This window comes from Podarcis filfolensis (genome assembly GCF_964270895.1).
Source record: "Podarcis filfolensis genome assembly, chromosome: 2".
Taxonomy (NCBI): Eukaryota; Metazoa; Chordata; class Lepidosauria; order Squamata; family Lacertidae; genus Podarcis; species Podarcis filfolensis.
In genome coordinates, this window is record NC_139605.1 from 63,789,274 (window position 1) to 63,811,512 (window position 22,239).

The 22,239-nt window shown below is 38.7% G+C and overlaps 1 protein-coding gene across 9 annotated transcripts in view; it reads left to right on the plus strand.

Annotated features, from left to right (window-relative positions):
• Positions 1 to 21,982, plus strand: part of MAPK9 (mitogen-activated protein kinase 9) — a 39,389-nt gene extending 17,407 nt beyond the window's left edge. For 2 of the 9 annotated variants that reach the window (XR_014542957.1, XR_014542959.1), the window contains 7 exons: positions 1,153 to 1,224; positions 5,016 to 5,198; positions 6,091 to 6,215; positions 7,495 to 7,558; positions 8,049 to 8,120; positions 10,575 to 12,751; positions 13,045 to 21,982. Coding sequence is in view for 4 of the 9 variants with exons in the window: in XM_083592667.1 (XP_083448793.1) it covers positions 1,153 to 1,224; positions 5,016 to 5,198; positions 6,091 to 6,215; positions 7,495 to 7,558; positions 8,049 to 8,120; positions 10,575 to 10,717 (659 nt within the window). In the remaining 5 variants the exon portion in view is untranslated. Of the gene's footprint in view, positions 1 to 781; positions 854 to 1,152; positions 1,225 to 5,015; positions 5,199 to 6,090; positions 6,216 to 7,494; positions 7,559 to 8,048; positions 8,121 to 10,569 lie in introns of all 9 variants that reach the window. The other 7 variants (XM_083592669.1, XM_083592670.1, XM_083592667.1 and 4 more) reach the window with 5 other exon arrangements.
• The last annotated feature ends 257 nt before the right edge of the window (positions 21,983 to 22,239 follow it).

A 22,239-nucleotide genomic window follows, 5' to 3' on the forward strand; every position in this document is an offset into this window, starting at 1 on the left:
GAATGTATTCTTATCATTTGAGAACTGTCTGTAGTAGGCTTTCCACCATCAATCATCATGGGGTAATTGCCTGAGGCAGTGCTGCCAAGTTTTCACAGCCTAAAGAACTAGTTTTACCTTCTTATCTTTTAAAATCTTCCGATGCAAAGAGAGATGCAGCTGGTGAGGTAGTGGAGGAGGGACTGCTGAGCCACCACCAGCACTAAGCATCCTCTGAGGGAGAGGGTCTCTGAAGCAGGAGGCACTGCTGGCTAGTCAGCCTCCTTCATCCAACACCACCTCTCAGTATACAGTATGTTGATAAGGCTGTGGAGATTACCTCATCTCCTAACTCAGTGGCTACAGTAGCAGAGTTAACTAAACTGATTATCTAGGTTGCCAATCTGGCAATAAAAGGCAATGGTGCATGGTGCTGAGTTTTTCTCTTGGTAGAGCAGAAATGTGTAAAGTGTAAGCTCCCTTTTAATGTTGCCTCCCAGATATGCCACTATAAAAATTAAACTCCAAAGGCTTATGGAGGTTTTACTAAAAAATACGCAGTCAGGAAGGAGACTATGCGTATGTAAGTACCTCAATATAGGAAACGCTAGTTCTGTTTAACACTCTTTCAAACCAGGGACTAGTTGGCTATTATTTCAGTTTAAAGAATACTGTATAAAATAGTCTGTGGTGAATTTTTTGTTTGGGTTATTCTGAATAGCTGCCATGAATGTTTAGTGTGTACTGAAAATGTGTTTGTAGATTTGTAACTTTTGTCCCTATTACACCTAACATTTAATAGTGGATATCTGGTCTGTTGGGTGCATAATGGCAGAAATGGTCCTCCATAAGGTCCTGTTTCCAGGAAGAGATTGTATCCTTTATAAGACTTTTATGGACCACAAATGTGAACAGCTGAAAATAAGACTGAAGCAATTTTTGAGGAATTGCCAGACCTGCCATAATATGGTGGCGTTATATTTTTAATACAAAATGTTTCTTCGTCAAAAGTTAAAATTTGCATTTAGATTAAATGTTCTTGTCCATGTTGTTCAACAACACGTTAGCAGTTTCATTTTTTTTGCATTGTTGTGTTTTTAATGTAAAAATGTTTTTGTTTTCCACTTTAGTTCATGACACTTCATAATTTTGTCATTTCACTTTTACTTTCAGTTGATATCTGGTCAGTTGGTTGCATCATGGGAGAATTGGTGAAAGGTTGTGTGATATTCCAAGGCACTGATCGTATCCTTCCCTAATAATTTTGAATCTTAATCCACATTTACCAAAGAGTTATTTCACACACTTATGGACGCAAAAGATGCTAATCCCCTGCCCTCATCTTTTTACTGAATGGATCTGCCACGCATGTTCAAAATTTGTGATATTAACCAAGCACTTAAACTTTTATTCTCTTCTTTGTCCACATTTAACTTCGGTGTTTGAACATTAATCATTCTTGTTTGGAATTTCATTTTTGCAGTTTTAATGGTGCTGCAAATTTCCTTGATGTTATTGGCACTGTTTAAACTGAAAATTCCACAAAATTACTGCTCAAAATTTATTGTTTTCTCTTTTTTTTGCATTTCTCTGCACAATGGAAATAGCCTCACAACAGTGGTTTTGTCTTGTCAGTTCTTATCTTATCCTGTTCTCTTCAAAAGGATAGTGAAGGCATGCAGGTTAGAAAAATATAATTCCGAATGCTTAATTTCATGAGATTTTAATGGTTGATCATGTGTTAACCTAATAACACAATTAAATAGAAGAAGCTTGAATTTTCATTTTCTCAATTTTCTCCCATATATATTATTTTATTCTCTAAAGCCTTATGACCAACCTAACACAATTCTTCATGTATGCTGTGTCTCTTTTAAGTTGCATGTTAACACTAGTTTTCATATTTGCTGTCTTCATATATCTGTGTTTCATGCTTAACAAATTTCTGTGCAGAAAATGCATCTTACTTGTTTGAGCTCCACCAATCTAGTATCTGTTTCTCTGATCATTACTTTATATTACTTGAAAGTCAATCTCAGGTGCAATCACAGTCTCTTCAGAAAACACATAATTTAATATATTTCAACAGATACTGGTACTTTTCATGACTGAGCAGAGAATTGAGAAGGGTCTTAGTGTTGACATCTTAATGCTTTCTTTCCCTCTTTATACCCATATTGTTTTCCATCTTTGTGATTTACATGGAAGCCATGTAAATGGCTATTGTCCCTATTGAAATAAGCATTTGGTTGTTAGTTTATAATTTGGGTTTGCAATCTGTGACCTAGAAGAAAGTCAGGGAGAACCTTACTACTTGAATCTTGCTTTAAAATAATCAGCCAGTTGTTTTGTCACAGTTAGCAAGTGAATGTTCAAATGGCAAATTCCAGTAGGTCTCTGAATGAGCAACTCACAAAGTACAGAGGTAGTATTTAGAGACAGAACAAATTTGCACAAAAACTTACTCACAAATTGACTTTTGCTATTTGGAGCTTTTCATCTCTCTCTCTCTCTCTCTCTCTCTCTCTCTCTCTCTCTCTCACACACACACACACACACACACACAAATGTATTGTCAAACATTTTACTTCCAGAAGTACGTACAGTGTGTGCAAGTTTCTCCTCAGTGCTTTGGGATATTAAAAAGACTACGGTGTTCTCTGTTTGCAATATACAGTATAGATCTTAGGCACACCAAGCTATCTGTAGTACCTTATGCACATCCTTTTTAATAATTATTAGGACCATGCAGCTCCAATTTGGGATTCTGAAGGTGTGTGAGGGATGAGAATGGTTTGTTCCATTTTAAATTTCATTTGCTGCAGTTTAACAACTTGAGGGACTTTATAGAAGGCCACATTTAAAGGGACTGCCTCATTAATTTCTACTAGCAAGCACTATCTAATAATTATATTTGCATGTGGCCTCTTTGTTCCTAGATGAGAGGCACATTTTAGTAATTTGGATTGTGATTATTGATACTTCTGGTGTGTGCTGTTGAAGATTTACGGTGATGGCCAAAAAACCTCACTTGATATCTATTTCTGATTAAGCATTTGTCAGCCATGTGGAACTTGATTGTTTTCACCTACGGAGTTATTCCAAAAATATTTATTTAATGTAGACTAGACTACTGAATGCACCAGAGAGCAGAAACTGCACAAAATTGTTGTTTTAAAATATTCTGGAATTCAGTAATGAAATACATGAAATGAAATACGTGGTTTGTACACAGTTTTCCAAGGCTGCAGTTTTATTTTCCTGAAAGTACATCCTATTTAATTAAGTAGTAGTAACCTCTGAGTAGACATGTTTTAGGACTGTGTAGTGAATGAAGGTTCCTTTAACTCTAGATTGGTGGAGTTCTTTAGTAAAATCCATTTATCTATGCAGATCAAGAAGCTGTCTTTATTTGTGCAATTTAGCATGTGATGTTTTAACCTTTTATAGTTGAAATTGCCAAGCCTGTAGTTGCAATTGGCATCCATTGATTGTTACTAAAGAATTTATGAAATTGATTTTCTTTTGCCAGCATACTAAATTTAAGCTATTGTAGTAACTAACATAGAGAATCTTATAATGGGATTTTAAATATGTTTTTCACTGTGTCCTCGGTTTAAACGTACATCTGGATTTGCCTTTATGAAGGCTACAGAAGTACGATAAGACGTGATGTTGGACATGTCTTCTCCCAAAAAGAGAAGTATAGCTAGCCTTATATAGCCCCATAGACTGGTACTGTCATTCCAGTGCTGTGCTCACTCAGGTTAAACAGAAAATATTGTGGGTAATGTCCTCTACCATATTGGAAGAACTCATCTATTCCATTTAATTCTAGTGAGTTCTTTAAAGAAGGGGCAGGGAATTGAGAGGGCGAAATTCTGCCAAACACTTCCATTCTATAAAAGTCGGTGGAGAAAAAGTTGTTGAGGATCAAAAATACTATTAAAAGCATGATCTTGCCAGTTAAAATGTACAGCTCCCCAGAAATAAATATTTGTTGGGGAGGAAGCTGCCCCAGTAGGACATGTTATTTTAGGGGTTGAAACTTAATTTTTGGAGATTTCTTCAGTGAAGGGTCTTTAAAGTATGTTTTTGGGTGTGAGGAATTCAAATCTGCTATTATTTTTCTGACTGGACAACATTTAGCTTGGTAAGTCTATATCTGAGGAAGAAGCACATAAACTGCTTTCGGAAAACCAAAAAATTATAATTTTACCTTCTGAATATGTCAGCTAATGCTAAGCAACAACAACATAACTGCAAGTTCTTGGCTATCGTTTTTAATGATTTCAGTGCAATTCTACACACATTTTACTTACCAAGCACAGCTAAGTTATATTAATTTAATTTAACCAAAATATCTTTTGAAATTCCTAATGAGCACTCCTAATTTTTGTAAGTTGAAAAATCCAACACACCCTGTGGAACTCAAGTATTTTGATTTGGGATTTGGTTTTGTGCAGGGAAGAGGGATGTAACTGAAGAAGATACTACTTTCAAGTTGATTCTGAAATTTTGTCTCCATGTACCTTTTAAATGCTTAAGTTCAGAATCCACTTGGAGTACATCCTGTGACTACCTGCTAGGCAGTTATCCACATAGGTGACAAGCAGAAGCGTTTCGAAATTCTGCCAGCCCTGAGTAGAAATATGCCAACAAAGTTTGGATCTAACTTGTCTCTCAAGCCATTCCCAACATGCTTCACAACCTTTTGTGAAGAGCCAGTGTGGGATTGTGCTTAGAGTGTTGGACTAGGACCTGGGAGGCCAGGGTTCAAATCCCTGCTCAGCTGTGAAGCTCACTGAGTGACCTTGGGCCAGTTACAGTCTCTCAGCCTAACCTACCTCACAGAGTTGTCATGGGGATTAAATGAAGAGGGGAAGAGCCATATATGGCACTTTGAGCTCTTCGGAGAAAAAGGTAGGATATAAATGCAATAAATTAAATACATACGGTAGCTAATACTTGTACTATACATGCTTTTTGGTGGGAAAGGGGGAATACTTTTATTTTCCTAAATGAAACTGTTGCAGATATTGACCAGTGGAATAAAGTTATTGAACAACTAGGTACACCATCAGCAGATTTTATGAAAAAACTGCAGCCTACTGTGCGGAACTATGTAGAAAATAGGCCAAAATATCCAGGTATCAAATTTGAAGAGTTGTTCCCAGACTGGATATTTCCATCGGAATCTGATCGGGACAAACTAAAAAGTAAGATTTCATGTGTGCATTATTCTTGTATTTTCATTTTTCTCAAGGTTGTGAAACAGGCATCATTATTTTTTTGTACAGGCTTTAAATACTTCAAGTTGCATTATAGAGTTTAGGTTACCAGACCGGTTGGTGAAGACAGGAATTACTTATTTTTTTGATTTGGGACATTATAACCGTATGCCATAGCCTATCAATATATGTTTCTTTGCTTTGGCATTGTTAATTTGTGTTTTATTTTGCAATTGAATCATACTACAGTGATACCTTGAGTTACAAACGCTTCAGGTTACAAATGCTTCAGGTTACAAATTCCGCTAACCTGGAAGAGTTACCTCGAGTTGAGAACTTTGCCCCAGGATGAGAATGGAAATCGTGTGCCGGTGGTGCAGCTGCAGCAAGAGGCCCCATTAGCGAAAGCACACCTCTAGTTTCAGGTTAAGAACGGACCTCCAGAACAAATTAAGTTCGTAACTAGAGGTATCACTGTACTGTCCTGGCAAAAACCCCATTGTAAGAAACAGCATTCTGTGCTAGTAGAGCAGTAGGAACTGTCAGATTTAAAAAATCAAACTAACAAATTTCAGGGATCTTAACCAGAATGCTATGGTAATTGTTTGGGGTGGGGTGGATACTTTTTTCTAGTTGATAAAACAGCATATTCCTGTTGTCTGTCACTTAGCAAAATGCAGATTATCAATTTTTTAATCCACTGTTTACATTAAGCATGTTGCTTTTATTGAGTGAATTCCAACATCCTTACTGTCTCTTGTCAAAATATCCAAGACTAAAAAATACCTTATGGTATGTCCTTGTTATGAATATGCATTTTGTACCTTACCTTTATGCTTCGGATCTTCAGCTAACGGTCACCCCCCTTTCCATTTTCTAGCCGGTCAAGCTAGAGATTTACTATCAAAAATGCTAGTAGTAGATCCAGACAAACGAATTTCGGTAGATGAAGCTTTGCGTCATCCATATATCACTGTTTGGTATGACCCAGCTGAAGCTGAAGCGGTAAGTTTACCTTTAAAGTTTATTCAAAAGAAATTTTATGGTTGATGTCACTATGGCAGTGCTACTTACCTTGGTGAAAATCTGAGGGCATATTTACCGTATTTTTCACCCTATAGGACGCACTTTTCCCCCTCCAAAAATGAAGGGGAAATCTGGGTGCGTCCTATGGGGCGAATGCAGGCATTCGCTGAAGCCTGGAGAGCGAGAGGGGTTGGTGCGCACCGACCCCTCTCGCTCTCCAGGCTTCAGGAAGACATCCGCAGCCTAGGCAGCCCTGCGGGAGTTCCCACAGGGCTGTCTAGGCTGCGGATAGCAGCCTGATTCCCGGAGCGCCGGGCGCGCTGAAAGCAGAGCGCCCGGCACTTCGGGAACGCATCCGCAGCCTAGGCAGCCCTGCGGGAGGTTAATGTTAAAGTTAATGGAGTACAAGGATTCTACATGCAGCTAAGCACTGGGCTTGAAATGGGAGGAAGTTCAGGAAAAATGATTCCAAATAAGACCTGAGTTGGAGCATGAGCTTCTGTCTTTGCGTATAGATTGGCATACTGCTCCTAATCTCATATATGCTAAAATTGTGGGCTTCTCTGTTGTTTCCTATGGACAGCTCCAAATTTTACCTAGGGGAGGAAAACGGTCTAAAGGAATTTAGAAGTTCTGTGATAGTAGTATCCATGGGAGGGAGAGAACCAGCTCCGTGACTAAAAATTCAGCAGCCTATTAAGATCATATTAGGGATGAGTTAGGGCCACTGAAATATTGCTGAGACTAAATAAGCCTGTTAACTCATGCTAAGTAGCTATAATGCCTTTTCATTAAATGAAATAAAAAGCACAGACCTCCTTTGTGGGGGTTTTTACTGGAAAATTTGACTAAATTGAGTAAAAGTTTAAAAATTGCTTATTCTGTTGAAAACTTGATCATATTCCTGTGCAAATTTTATTGCTAGATCAATTGATTTGTCAACTACATACAATGATTGATTGACTAAAACTCCTTTATTTGGCTGCTACCCTATTAATTGTAGCATTTACTAATCCTTGTATTCAAAAAAGCAAATCATGTGATAACAGTAGAAACTAGCTTTGATGAAAAGTTTATAAAGAGCCTTTTAAACAGAAACATTCTCTTATGCAGCTTATGTTTGTTTCAATGGAAACAACACATGAGAACTTCCCAGCTCAATAAACGATCGTTTCTTTTTTACACTTGTATTTCATCTTGGGAATTAATCTAAGTTTCATTGAATTCAAAGACTTTTATTTTTAACCTTTTTTTGTAGCCTCCTCCTCAAATCTATGATGCACAGTTGGAAGAAAGAGAACATGCCATTGAAGAATGGAAAGGTAACCATGATTTATTATATGCTATGATGTTTGAGAACCCTTTGTCATAGGGCAACCTATAGATGCTTTATAAACAAAAATTAAACATAAGTATAGCAGTTCGAAAGCACCCTCGGGTGCAAGTAGATAAATAGGGACCGCTTACTAGCGGGAAGGTAAACGGTGTTCCGTGTGCTGCGCTGGCTCGCCAGATGCAGCTTGTCACGCTGGCCACGTGACCCGGAAGTGTCTGCGGACAGCGCTGGCTCCCGGCCTATAGAGTGAGATGAGCGCACAACCCTAGAGTCTGTCAAGACTGGCCCGTACGGGCAGGGGTACCTTTACCTTTACCTTTATGCTTTTACAGTGACTGGGTGGTTATTTGAGACGGAGGGGTTTGCATGAGAGTGTTGTGTCAGATCATAGTAGCTGTTTCAAGATTTTAAAAAGTACTCTTGTAATTTTTCTTCTCTTTCTCTCCTCCTTCCTCTGTCATTTCTTTTAAATGTAGAACTAATATATAAAGAAGTAATGGATTGGGAAGAAAGGAATAAGAATGGTTTGGTAAAAGAACAACCTTCAGGTTAGTCATTGATGTAATAGTCTGTTTTTGTCTTCAGGGGTTCTTTGTGCTGTGTTATAAATCTGTTGTCATTAACAATGGAAGTTTCCAAGTAAGTTATGTTGTTCAAATTCTTGTTCCAGTGCAGCCTGTTTCAGAATGTGCACAAACACCTAGTAATAAAATAATTGAGCTACATGGAATTATAATATTAATTTCTAGCTTGTGGGGAAAGATGATAGAAGAAGTTGAGAGCTGTGGATGGGATGCCTTTCCCCCCTGAAGCACAGGTGAGGAGCCTCTGACCCTCCAGGTGACGATGGACTACATCACACACCATCCCTCACCACTGAGGAATGAAAGTTGTGTTCTCTGTGGCTTTAAGGTTTCAGGAGAGAATAGGAAGTCTTTCCTCATTGCTCTGAGTGACATTTGTGTCACTCGTACTCTCTCCTAGCAGCAGGCAGATCCATCATGATGAGAAACAAAAATGGTGGGATCACATTCCATAGAACTGTAGGGGAGCAAGGTCATTGGTTTTTGAAAGGAAATTTATGGGGAACAACACCCCTCTCCTTTTTATTTTAAATTTGTATGGCAGTCCGTAACAATGATGAATGGAAGCACTGTCTGGCTTGGCTTGCGGTCCCAAGGAATGTAATGGGGAACACTGTAGGGGCTCATACCTACTTGACCTTGAAATTTAAATTTTACAAACATGTTTTCTTCATATCAGTGGTGAATGCAGGCAAGATAGCAACCTGGCAGTCTCTTCGGACATTTGCCTGGCATTATGCTATAGTATAGACAGTGATGCCACAAAATAGGTTGATGTTGGTGGAGATGCACTGATGATTATTTTTAGCTGACACAATTTCTACATCCTTCTCCAGGTAAGAACTTCTCACTGTTGTCATATAGGGGACTGCACAAAGGCCACAAAAAAGGAAACAGAATTTCTCTTTCCTGTAACTGCTGTTCTAGGAGACAATACAGTCACATAGCCTTTCCCTGCTCTAGAGACTACAAATATGAAATGAATGAGTGAGGTGCTGTCCCCACATCTTGACTGACATGCTTGGTAGCAAAAAGCTTGTCCAGGAAACAGGAAAGTACAACTAAAGTACCAGAACTCTGGAAGATTCTGGGTGCAGGTTGTCTCATGCACAAATCCAATGGCCCAATTCACATATAATGCTTTATTTACTTATTTATTTCATAACATTTATGCATCACTTGATTGTAAATTAATGTCAAATATTGCACATGTTTGCACACAATGCCAGGCCTACTCAAGGGGTGAGTAGCAGCAATATTGATTTCATTTCAATAGCAACCAAACTTGGCAAAAACCAAGCCACACTTGACAGAAATCCGCTTCCCAACCATGTGGGAGCAGAAGGATGGCAGGGAGTATGCAAGCCCAGCTTCCTCTTGCTCATGGAAGCTAGTTCACCATGGCCTGGCATTATGAGCAATATTTGAGATTAATTTTCTGTGCAAAATTACAGGTAAGTACAGCACTGTGGTTCTGTTGTGAAAATTACGTGCACACAGCGCTGCATCTAACATTGGCCCAGCCCAACCTCACAAAAACAGAGTAGGAAGCAAGCATGAACTGCCCATCACTGATAAGTCAAAGCAAGGTTTGGTAGTTAGTTGGCAGACTACAGCAGTTTGCTTTCATCAAGTGAAAATGAAATGTCTACATTTGGTAGGTAGAAAGCAAATGTTCATATTTGAGAAATGATCACATAGGTTCTTCATTTACCCTTTTGCTCAGTGCCTTTGATAGAGGCATTGATTCAATGTAGAGATTAATTTGGGGGCCAACACATTTGTATTTAGATTACGTATTTATTTCTAATTGTTTTTCTAATTGTTTCTAATTTACAGTTTTTGGATTATTATTTTTAGAAATTGATTTTTATTCACCCTGACCAGATGGTTATGAATCCTCTGGAGCAGTATAGGAAGTGGCCTAGAATTGCAAACCATGTCCCCTTTTTCCCTAACAGAAACCTCCAGTAGATCTGCCTCTTTTACAAATGGAAGGGGCTCTTTCATTTATAGAGGGGCACACTAGATCCAATCTATTGTGGAGTAATGGGTGATATTTTTTAGGAAACAAAGATTTCAAACATATCCAAAGGAAGAAACTGAAATTTCATTTTCGTAAGTGTGTACACTCTGCCATTCCCAACATACTGGCTACATGTTTTCATTTGTTCAAAAGTACAGGGCTTTTGCTTCCTATAAAATATTTGATGCCCTTGAGTGGACAGCTTGCAGTATTGCATATATATACACTCCTTTAAGAAATACCACGGTAAGCGATTTGTGTTCAAACACAGAAGCACATAAATAACACAAACCACAATAAATTCACCAGAACAATGAATACAATTCCGTAAAATCTATGGTTCCAGCCATGTCTTGCCTCAGATTTTCTTATGCTTGGTTTACTTAGCACAGATGCAGCAGTGAATAGCAACACCAGCCCTTCCCAGTCATCATCTATCAATGACATTTCATCCATGTCGACAGAACAAACATTGGCTTCAGACACAGACAGCAGCCTTGATGCTTTGACAGGAACACTTGAAGGATGCCGGTGATCAGCTTTGCAGATTTAACATTGGCAAAGAACTTTTGCTTCTGTTGAGCCTGAAATGCTTGTAAGTTTATGGAACCAAGTCAAGAAACTCCATGTTCTGCATGTTTTTTTTCTAAAGTAATGCCTGTGATTTTACTCAGTTGAAATAAGACTATCTGCTTAATAGTTGTAAAATGAAAGCAACTTCATATCTCGGGTCGAAACAAATATTACTATACCTATTCTGTTTTAACCTACATCAGGTGAGCAGTTAGAGTAACTCGAAGCTCTAATGAGTTCATGGGCATTCTGTCAGACATCTGAAACTTAATCAATATAAATTTCAAAGAAAAAGAAGAAAGCCATTGTAAGTGGTGTTGAATGTATATCTTTACAATTACATGCATTTGCTATATTAGTGTATTTTGCTGGTATTTTCAGTACTGTAAAATATCGAGGCAGTTGTTTACCTACATTGCATTCTTTTCTCGGGGCCTTTTCCTCTCCACCTCCTAATTTCTGTACTTTTCTATAAAAGAAGCAAACTTGTGAATTCTTGCTTCATCTTTACATCTGAATGTAACTCTGCTTCTCTGAATGTACTCTTTCAGTGCTTTCATTTCAAGGGGTAAGGTGGAATAAGCAAAACGTGCCATGTGGGAATTTTTCTTAATTCTTGCATGCATTTATGCATTAGTGTGTCTTTTGAAAATAAGATTTTTGGGGTCTTTAAAGCAGTTCATAAAACACTCTTAGAAATCCTGACCCCTTTTTTCATACTCTGGCATTTCCATGGAAAACTTGATTAAAAATGGGGGCATTCAAAGGGGTTGGAGGCCTACCTTGACCCTTTGAATAGACATTAAAATATCTGCTTTTATGGTCTGTATATTAAAAGGGATCTTTACTCCCTATGTATAAATAACTACATCTACATCCAGAATAAATAGAAACTTTTAAAAGAAAGTGAAAGGGGCTATTTTAAACACCAAACTGTATGAGAAGGACTACATTTATTACACATAATTGTGTGTCCCCCGCCCTCTTTCTCTGGCATATTCCAAAGGCAAACACCAGTTTGAAATGATTCAGTTTCTTTCGAGCTCTAAAAAATTGTAATTCGTCACACCCTGAGCTTGAGTTAAAACTATTCACCTAGGGTTTAAAATAAAAATGTTTATGTGAATGTGTAGGTGGGTTGCCAGACTAACACTTTGTATTAGATATGGTGGGAGGAACAGAGTTATGAGACAATCCCAAGGTGGTGCAACAGGCTTACTGGCAAGCTCTAAACAATGCAGATTTCTGGCTTGGTGATGGACATCTGCTTGTTCCACTGAAAACCAAAGTCAGACTATATATACCATCATTCTGCTCTGGCACCAGCACTTTACTAACATCAAAATCTGATGCAAGACTACTTGGAAGTATGTCCTAAGGAATTCAGTGAGGTCTACTCCCAGGTGAGTGAGTATAGGATTGCAGCCTAAATAGATGTTTGTAGGATAAGCACTCTCAGGCAATGGTCCACAAATACATTTTAGAGTAGCTCTATCATGTTGCTGCATTTGCTGCTACAGACTTCTCTTTGAATTTGCTCTTAGGGTTTTCCAGATGTGCATGTAAATTTATTGCTGTCTTTTCACTTGAGACTTGCGGCTGAACATGGGAACTGCCTCCCTTAAATATTGTGCTTGAGATGCGAGATGGTATGAAATTTGTTTGTGGTAGCTATTTATTATGTGCACCTGCCAGCAGCTGATGAATTGCTGTGATACATTTGTCTATGAGTTGATTTTTGGATGAATGGATTGCCCCGATCCAGAGTGCTTATTCAGGTATGTCATTCATTTCAGTAGAACTTAATTTCAGGTATGTTATTAAAAATAAAACTTACCTCTTTAAAGAGCCCCTGTAAAACTGTTGGCCAGGATCCTAAGAACCACATGCACATTATCCCTCCCCCCCCCCCCCGCAATGCATTGGTCGTCAGGGTACCTGACTTTCAGGAGTGATTTTTCTAAGGTTCAGTCCCAGTGCACAATTAAAACTAGGTGTGTAAACCTTTGGAACCTAGACGTAATTTATAATCTTAATACAGGCATCCCCCCCCCACTTACACACATTCTACTCACGTGCGACTGCTTGAACGCATAGCGCTGGTAAATAAATGAATAAATAAATAGAATCAAACCAGGAAATGGTGGAAGAAAGCTGTAAAGTCCTTGTGACACACGAGGAGATCCTCTCTGGAGTCTGAAGAAGATGTCAGTGAGGGTGGAGGAAGCCCCGAAGAGACCTGATGTGCAGCAGGGTTTTGTTAGGCTGCTCAGCCTCCCCATCTAACAGCTGGTAGCGCAGTCACAGCTACTTCCCTGTGTGGCCTTCAGCCTCCAACCAGCCCCAGAGCTTTAACTCAAGTTGAAGAGAGAGTTGTGTGGAGAGTGGGAGAGAGAGCTAGAGAGCAGGGGGAAATAGGCATTTAGAGTCTTTTCAGAGGGTGCTTCCCACTTTATGTGATTTCACTTATGCACGTGGGTGCCCAGAATAAGCCCCGTGTAAGTGGGGGGACGCCTGTACTTGTATAGCAGGATCCATATGGATGGCACTTAGGACAGGTTGGTGTCCCAAATTAACACTCAGCATTGGGGAAAACAGCAGAGGAACATGAGGGAAGAAAGAGACGATTAGCAGGGAACAAGTGAAGGAATAAGTTCTAGACTAAAAGTTAAAGTTGTTTGACATCTTGGCCGCCCAATCTTGATTCATAATGTTGTCTGACATTCTACTGGCTGTAAATGTTGAAATGACTTCCTACTAAATCTCTATACCTAAAGATGTAAAGTATGCAAAGAATCCTCCCTGACTGCTTTTGCTAAAGCTGAACACAGAAAGAAAATTACTCCTTTTAAAAAACTATCAATGCATAACTATGGCATTATTTTTCATTCTATAGTGTAATTCTATAGTACATCTGCAGGGTGAGGGATGCAGTCTTCCTCCCATTGGGTTTGATACAACTCAATGTATTTAACAAAAAGTTGTATAAGGAGGTGTTGCAGAGCAACTCTGACTTGCTTAAAGTAGCATTTTTATTAAGCTATTCTTTGAAGAGAGTCTAAATTATCGATTATACCTACAAATAGAAAAATAGAAATCTATGTTTTAACTAAGAATATATGCTTAATGTGTGCTTAATAAAAAAGAGGTTTCCCATTCATATGCAGATTTATCCCAGTATAACTTAATTAAGTGATGACAAACTAGTCCTAAAAATTAACGTCACTGTAAATAGTGTTAATGTATGTTAGTTTTATAGGATTTAAATCTTTCAAAATGTACATTGTAGTTCCAGAACCACTATGAAAATATTTTCATAAATGTTTGTAAATGTGGGGCATTCAAGGATTATGTATGTATACTTTGTATAAAATATCTAGTAATTGGAGCATTCTTTTCTGAATGTGCTGTACTGCAACAGAGACTGGGCTCTGTTTCATGCTTCAGCGTTACCTTAGGATTATCACACAAAGTTTTCCCAGGTGGGGAAGGGGTGGGTGGGGCAGAAGTACACAAGGACTCTAGTGAGTTGTGTGAAGGCTGTGACACTGGAGCTCTTAGAGCAACCAGAGGCTTGTGCTTCAACAGTGTGAGGAGCAACTAGTTCAGATCACAGGAATTCAGTTGTCCTGATTTGGTTGGGACAGCTTGTTTTCTGGAGTCTGCCCTGCCAAAATGTCTAGTCATCAACCTTGCAGTTTTTAAAGAAGCAGCCCTGGGTTGAACTGCTCTTGAATGCTAAGTGTGTGGAGGAGGGAGACTGCTGTTGTTCAGTGGTGAAAGAAAGGCAATCTGTACATGCTAACAAATACTTTTAATATCGTATTCTAAGACTCATCTCTAATATTGAAAAAAGGAATCATGGGCTGAGCTCTAGTGACTCTTTGCATCAGTTTGGTGACAAGGGAGAGCTTGCCTATAACAAGAAATGGAGTGGGGGGGGACACACACAGTTGTGGGGAAAAACATTTGTGAAGAACTTCTTGCTGAAAGGAAAGTGAAGAGGAAAATTACTGGATTGAAGTGTGGAGGAGAATGGAATGTAAATGTGTTCCGGTTATAGCTTACTGGCAGCAAAAGTGAAGTTTGTGCTTAATTTTTATATAGTGTTGGGTGAGATATGTCATGTTCATTATAAAGCAGCCTTGCATCACTGTCTAAACACATACTCTTAAGTTTGGAAATAAATAAGATGGCCACTTTTAAAAGCTCTTGTAACACTTTTCTTCAATATAATGCTTTTATAGGGCTTAGTTCTCTCAAGTGGCAAACCTGGGCTGTACCATTTCAGACCAGAGCTGGGAGCTTACATGACTGGGTGGTCCTTCATAATTTATAATAAGCCTTCACATAGAATGTCAAAGAAATATAGTTAACACGTGCGCACACATCTCTGCTCAGGTAATATCTTCACCAACTTAGAAGTACTGTCACCTTGTCACCTAGCATCTCCACTTTTTCCAGTTCTTATTTTAAAATATGTTAATTGTAATATTTCATTCTCTTGTAAACTGCCTATGTCAAAGGGACGAGATGCGGTAAATCAGTGGTGGAGAACCCCACCCCCAGGTCCCAGATGCAGCCCCTCCTGCCTCACTGCCTGCCCCGTGCAATTCTTCCTGGGTCAGGCCCCATCCCAGGCCATGCCTCTCATTGGCCCTGCTCAGTCCTGCCTTGAGCGCTTTTGCTTGGCTAGAATGTTTCCTTGAACTGTGACAGTGCCTCTTGCTTGCCTGGATGGAGCAATGTGGGGGTGCAGAAGCCTCTGACTTTTGCAGGGTCGGAATGTAACTTACTGTACAAAGATAAGAATTGCTCCTATTGTGCCACCCACTTTTGCCCATCCACCACTGTCTTATAGCCTCTGGAAGGTTATGCATGAAGGAATGAACCCCAGCCGTAAATGAGTGAGATACATATTTGCAAACTGTTTTCTTCTAGTATAGGAAATGTTATTCCAGTAAATCAAGTGATAAGGTTATTTTTTTGACCAGTTTCATTACCGAAAGGTAGAACTAGCATAAGTATGGGGCAGACAGTGGGAAAACATGACCCAGTGGGCCACTTCCATAACTTTACTAGTTAGCGCTGTGGGTTAAACCACAGAGCCTAGGGCTTGCTGATCGGAAGCTCGCCGGTTAGAATCTCCGTGACGGGGTGAGCTCCCGTTGCTCAGTCCCTGCTCCTGCCAACCTAGCAGTTCGAAAGCACGTCAAAGTGCAAGTAGATGAATAGGTACCACTCCGGCGGGAAGGTAAACGGCATTTCCGTGCGCTGCTCTGGTTCGCCAGAAGCAGCTTAGTCATGCTGGCCACATGACCCGGAAGCTGTACGCCGGCTCCCTCAGCCAATAAAGCGAGATGAGCGCCGCAACTCCAGAGTCGGCCACAACTGGACCTAATGGTCAGGGGTCCCTTTACCTTTATCATTATTTTGTATCTACAGCAGCTTCAAAATAGATAATTCTAGCACTTACTCATTTAAGAATCCAGAATCTATATCTATTAATTATGTATTAGGACTAAACCTGAAACCTAAATTTGCACATTGGTCTTGTTGCCACAAAAGAATGTAAGTATTATATAACATGGATTCAAACTTATCCATGCTATTTTTAAAGTTCTAGCAGTGGAGGCTAATATAGTTAGGTCATTTCTTCCTACAATTTAGATCAAGTTTATTCCTTTAAATATTTTCTGTCTTCTGCAGTTTGGTGTGTTTGAGCCACTTAAATGTTCACCTTTTTAAAAGCTCTTTATGTGTATATGTAATCAAGTATGGCTGTCCTTCAATAACAAAATCCCATCATGAGACTACTATAGCATGCTCTGGCAATACTGTGAAATATTTAAACCGCCATTCTTTGTCAGTAGTTCTACTTAACTGCTCACCTGAAAGGGAGAATGAAGAAAATTGGCTATTAAATGTTGAGATTTTATATTCTACATATTTCTTTAAACATAATACTGAGTAGCTGAATGGCATTGCAGAGATGGAGTAGATGTAAAAACTGTTTTTGCGTGTACCCTTGTCATTTGTTCAGAACATTACGGAAATTAGAAGCAACCCATTCTCAGTCTGAATTGTTTGTAGAAAGTGTTTTGAAGAAATGATTTTGTGTGAACATGCATATTTATGATTAATTATATAAAGAGAGGCACGTATCTGCACAGATCATACCAAATAGATAACAGCTGCTTTGGTACATTTGGGGAAGTGGCAGAAAAGGAAATTAAGAGAGGGTTCTGCATACCTTAAATGTCCATAATATTACAATGTAAGTATGCAAAGAGAGTCAAGTCACTAGTGCTTTTTGCTGCTTCCTGTAATGTGTGGAAGAGTGCTTCCTGCGTGCTTAGGTTTATACACAGCCTCTGAAATAGTGTCATTTTCTATTCAGTAAAACTAAATTTATCAAATAGTTCAGGCTGGTTAAATCTAATAACAAGGGTTTGTTTATGTACCCCAATGTTTACTTTTGGGCTAACCTAGGCATCTGCATGTGTTCTATTTGGTGTTGGGCTTAAAAACAACACAGCTGTACCCTCATGGATCCATCCTTTCAAGTCCTGTGTTTCAGCATGAGCTGCTTAATTTTAAACTCATTTTGTTACTGTTACAGGTTTACATGATTTTCTGTGGAATGTATGAACTTCCGAGTAGATATGGGGAGCCCATGGCTCTCCATATGTTGTTGGATTGCAAGTCCCATCATCCCTGCCCCTTGGCCATACTGTCTGGGGTGGAGGGAGTCCAACAACATCTGAGGGCCACCAGTTCCTCATTCTTTGCTTTTGAAGGAGGGTCTAGGATCCAGATTTCTAAGTTAGGTGAGCCCAGTAGACCTTTTTACTCTTATTTTCCTTTGAACACCACACCATGGGCCATATCACAAATTGGTTTTGAAACTCTTCAGTTTCAAGACAGACTTGCCATGTGCTGTGGGAGGGGGCTGCTCTGAAGCTCCTTGGGACATGTGGAACTAGGTGTATGGTTCTTTGAATTTAGGCTCAAGGTAATTAAGATGTAGGAAGAACGGATCTGTAGTTTTAGTCTACAACTTAACACCCCAGGAGTTAAGCGGGAAGATAAGTATGCAGTTTGCAAATTTGTGCTAGGTTGCACTAAAAGCTGCAGTATCTAAATTGAGATCGGTTTTTCGAAACAGAATTGGTGGCCATAATAATGTGCAAGATGCATGCTGGATAGCATTCCTTATAAATATCTGGAATTTATTCCTCAAGTGCAGAGGCATCCTTCTTGACCATGCCTCAGAGAATACTGGTCCAGTCTTGGCAGCAATACAGTCATACCTTGGGTTGCGAACGCTGCGGTTTGCGCGTTTTCGGGTTATGGACCGCACCAAACCTGGAAGTACCGGAATGGATTACTTCCGGGTTTCGGCGCTCGTGCATGCGCAGCGCTAAATTGTGCTTTTCACATGCGCAGAAGTGCCGAATCGCATCACGCACGTGTACAGATGCAGCGCTGCAGGTTGCGAATGCTGCGGATTGCGAACATGCCTCCTGCACGGATCACGTTCGCAACCCAAGGTTCCACTGTACAGTTTATGTAGGGAACTGGATTGTTAAACTGAGGTGCAGAACTTCAAGCTTAAGAAAGGCTGATCAACATTTTGTAAATTCAGTATGAACGTTGTCTGTAAAATTCTGCACACAGATGAAGTCAGTGTATGTAGTATGGAATTGATCAGGGCTTGATGCTACATTTAGTGATACTGTTGGAGCTAAATGTTTTCCTGGACATGTGTGTACTTGGATAACATACTTGAAGTTAATGTGATGTGCACATCTGTTTCCAGAGACAGAACTTGGAGTAGGTTAAATTCCCTCAGCTGACTTGCCTGATCTTTAATTTCATAACTTCACCATCAATGTTGCTGAGATCACTTTTTATATGTTGCGGTATGAAAAACAGTGAACCAAAATTATAAGATAATTTGTTTAGATTCTACTTTTAATACCTTTATGTATTTTTTTTTTAAATTTTATGCTTGGTATGCATGTTGAGAATCTCTTGTGCTAAAGAATTACAAGCCATCTTCTCATATGAACAAAGCAAAAGGAAAACACATGTTCTCATTTTTAAACTATAAAACAATTGTATTTTATTTTTATAATTGTAATTCTGATTGTGGATTTCACTGCCATTAACTCATTGTGCATATTGTAGATAAGTCTGGGTCCTATATTTCAATACGTATATGAATTTGTAAAAATAAAGTAGAAATATACTACTTGGAAGTAGTAAATTAATTGGTTCCTTAATTCATTTGGTTCTAATGGTTCCAAAATTGAAAAGAAAATGTACTTAAGGTTCAAATTGTGTATTTAAGATTTTAATTTTTACTTTGTCATGCTGCTGCTTATTTTTTCTGAAAGAGTGCCTGCATTTTTGCACAGCAATCTGTTTTGTTAATTGTTTTTTTTTAAAGCACTTTAGGGCTCTTCTAAACACAACCATGCCTCCTCTCTCATCACACAATCTTTACTTATTAAAAGTGTTTGGAGTTGATGCAGTCCAGCACGAACGCAGTAGCTGCTTACGTAGGGCTCTCCATAATGCATATGAGGGAAATTTTCCTCCTCTCCCCTCTGGTGCTCATCTATGGGTGGATATATAGGCCCTGCACTAGTATGTAATGGGAGATTGGTGCTTTAACATTCATCCCTTATGATCATCTAATGTATTCCCTCTGCTTAGTCAAAAAATGAAAGCTTGGAGCCAGATTCTCTTGCCCAAGTAAAGCAGGAGGGCTAGATGGGATGTGGAAGGTGTGTGTTTCTGTGCACCCACGTACCCCAGTTCCCTGTAACAGCCTTGCCTGCCGACTGTCCATAATCTTTTACATGTGCTGTGGAAAGGTTGGGAGAAACAGGCTCATATGTCAACTGTGTTGCTGCGCCTGCTGTGGACTGAATTAATTGTAGTTAGGGCTTCTGGGGAGGAGACTAGTTTAAACCAATATATTGATTTTTTTAAAAAATAAAACTATTTTTAAACATTTTGGATGTGCATTTTTTTTTTGTGGCTTAAAAGTTAGTGTACGTTAATGTCAGGTGGAAATAACCCTGAAATAGAAAGCTGAGTTTCAAAATCCATAGCTAAGTGCTTTTTCAAACTGTCCAAGATCTGTGTACACTTGGCTGTGAGCTTGTTAAATTAATGGGACTTAAGTGCATTATGTCTTTCTGGATTAGAAATTACTGCTAGCAATCAGGTTCTTCATTAGATTTTTTTAAAAATAATTTTTGGCTATGCATCATAAATTAGCTTTCCAGTATTTATACTATGAAAGTACCCAGATAAGCTTGCAGGAATCAAACCCTTGTGCATGCTAGACAGGCAATTTATATAAAATGTATACAAAGATGGGATCCCATCTCAGTGACAAGCCCTGGTTCTGTCCATAGTATTTCTCTCACAAGTACGCATAATTTTTTTTGCAGATATAGGGCTTTAGTGCTGCACTATGTGCCTTAGACTGAAACACAGAGGACAGCTTAATCATCTTTCTCCCATTCATAATGAAGGTGAATTATGTATGTTAATGATGGCCATATTTGATTGCTGTAGAAGTGCATATGAGAAATGAAGCTGTACCCTTCCCACTTTTTCATAGCAGATGCTACTGTGAGGTGCTATCATCTTTTAGGGGAAACAGTGGTGACTGAAACAAAAAAGAAATGTGCACAATTTTGTAATGAATTTTTGATGCCTACATGAATTTTTTCAACAAGAATTGGCATAGCAATATGGTTGACATTTTTATATGCATATATTTTTAAATGGTTGTTGGTTTATGTTTAGCTATTGTCCTTTTCCAGAGTGTTTGGGTTTTCTTTACAAAAAGTTATTGTGGAATACTGAAGGAAATGTAGATTTCTACAAAAAAAAAATGCTGTTTCCTCTTCTGGGTCTTTTACTGGGCAATGCATGAAACATTTTTTCAAGGGCCAAATGTAACTGTTAAATTCAAAAGTCAATGAAGTATTTAATTAAAGGCAATACACAAAGCATTTCAGTCTAGCCAAACTTTTGAATAAAAACCTTAGGTGAACTTTTGAGCATTTTTCAAGTATCCCTCCTCTTAAAACTAAAATATTATATTGTGGTAGATCCTCATTAATTTTTCTAGAATGACTACAGTGATTTCCAGAGGTTGATTCACACAACCTTAAGACTGTTCGTGCTGATTACATTTTTCAAGTGTTTGCAGTGCTATGCTAAACCAGGAGTTGCTTCACTATGGGTGTGTTATCGCACTGTAGTAATTCGGCCACATCACTGTGGTTTGAAAGCTCCAAAAGCTGATGTGTGAATCAGCCTGAAGACTTGTGTTGCCACTGAAGTTAAACTGTAGCCACACTGGTTGAATTTGGCAGTCCTGTGCTAACAGATGTTATAGTCAGCTGTTCCCCTAGTTTCCAGTAACTTTAAACAATCCAGCTAGATTTTGGCTTAGGGCAGAATGTTTTGGAACTTCCATTGTACAAGCCCAGTCAAAATGAGTAAGCTGTCGGTGGCCTTCATTGATTTAAATGGCGCTTACATCGAAGGTCCCAGTACATTATGCCTGTAACATGCATAGGTGAACTATTGGAGAGCTCTCCATTAAAATATTGTTTTTAACAAACAGCCTTAAATTGTTTCCTCATATCTGCATTTTTATCTTTCAGATTTCCCCCATAAGCCTTTGTTTTTACAATATTGTTTATTCCCTGTAAAACATGTGCTGCGATGTATGTGCCTGTATTCAAGTGATTTACATATACAAATTATCACAGAAAAATGGCATCAAGCCCTAATATCCTCACCATGTTTGGAGTCTCGGGTCATTTATTGTGTCAGTTTGAAATGTGCTTTCAGACTAAACCTTGGAAATCTCAGTGTATTGATACATCAAATGACCTGTTCTGTGTACTAAATGAGGCTCTTGACACATTTCATTCTTGATGCTTGTGCAATGTTCTGTGGAAAATGGAAGTGAATTATTTTATACCATGGCTACTTCAACAAGATTAGATGCCTCCCCCCTCAGAACTCGACTTTTGAAAATAATGTTATTAATAGTGAATTATTAAGTGTTAGCTTTTAGTCTTATTTTAATTTGGGTTTCCATTTCTCCCCAATAGTCTTGTCTTTCAACATCTATATTAAAGCCACTGTAAAAATGAAATAAATGTGGACAAAATGTATATAAGAATTCTGGCTTGCTGGTTTTTGTGTCTCAACATGAGTATTTCTATACTTCTTTGGAATGGTGGAGGGAAATATGGATAATTTTGGAAGAGCAATTTTAAGTTGAATAAAAAGGTAAGAGCAAAATATTTTTTTAAACCACTAGTTGGGTAGAGGGGAAACCTCAGAGGTGGTGTAGATGATTATTAGAATACTCCAGGATCATGTGAAACAGGAAAACTACAAATGCCATAATAATGCCACTGTGGATATTTAGAGACA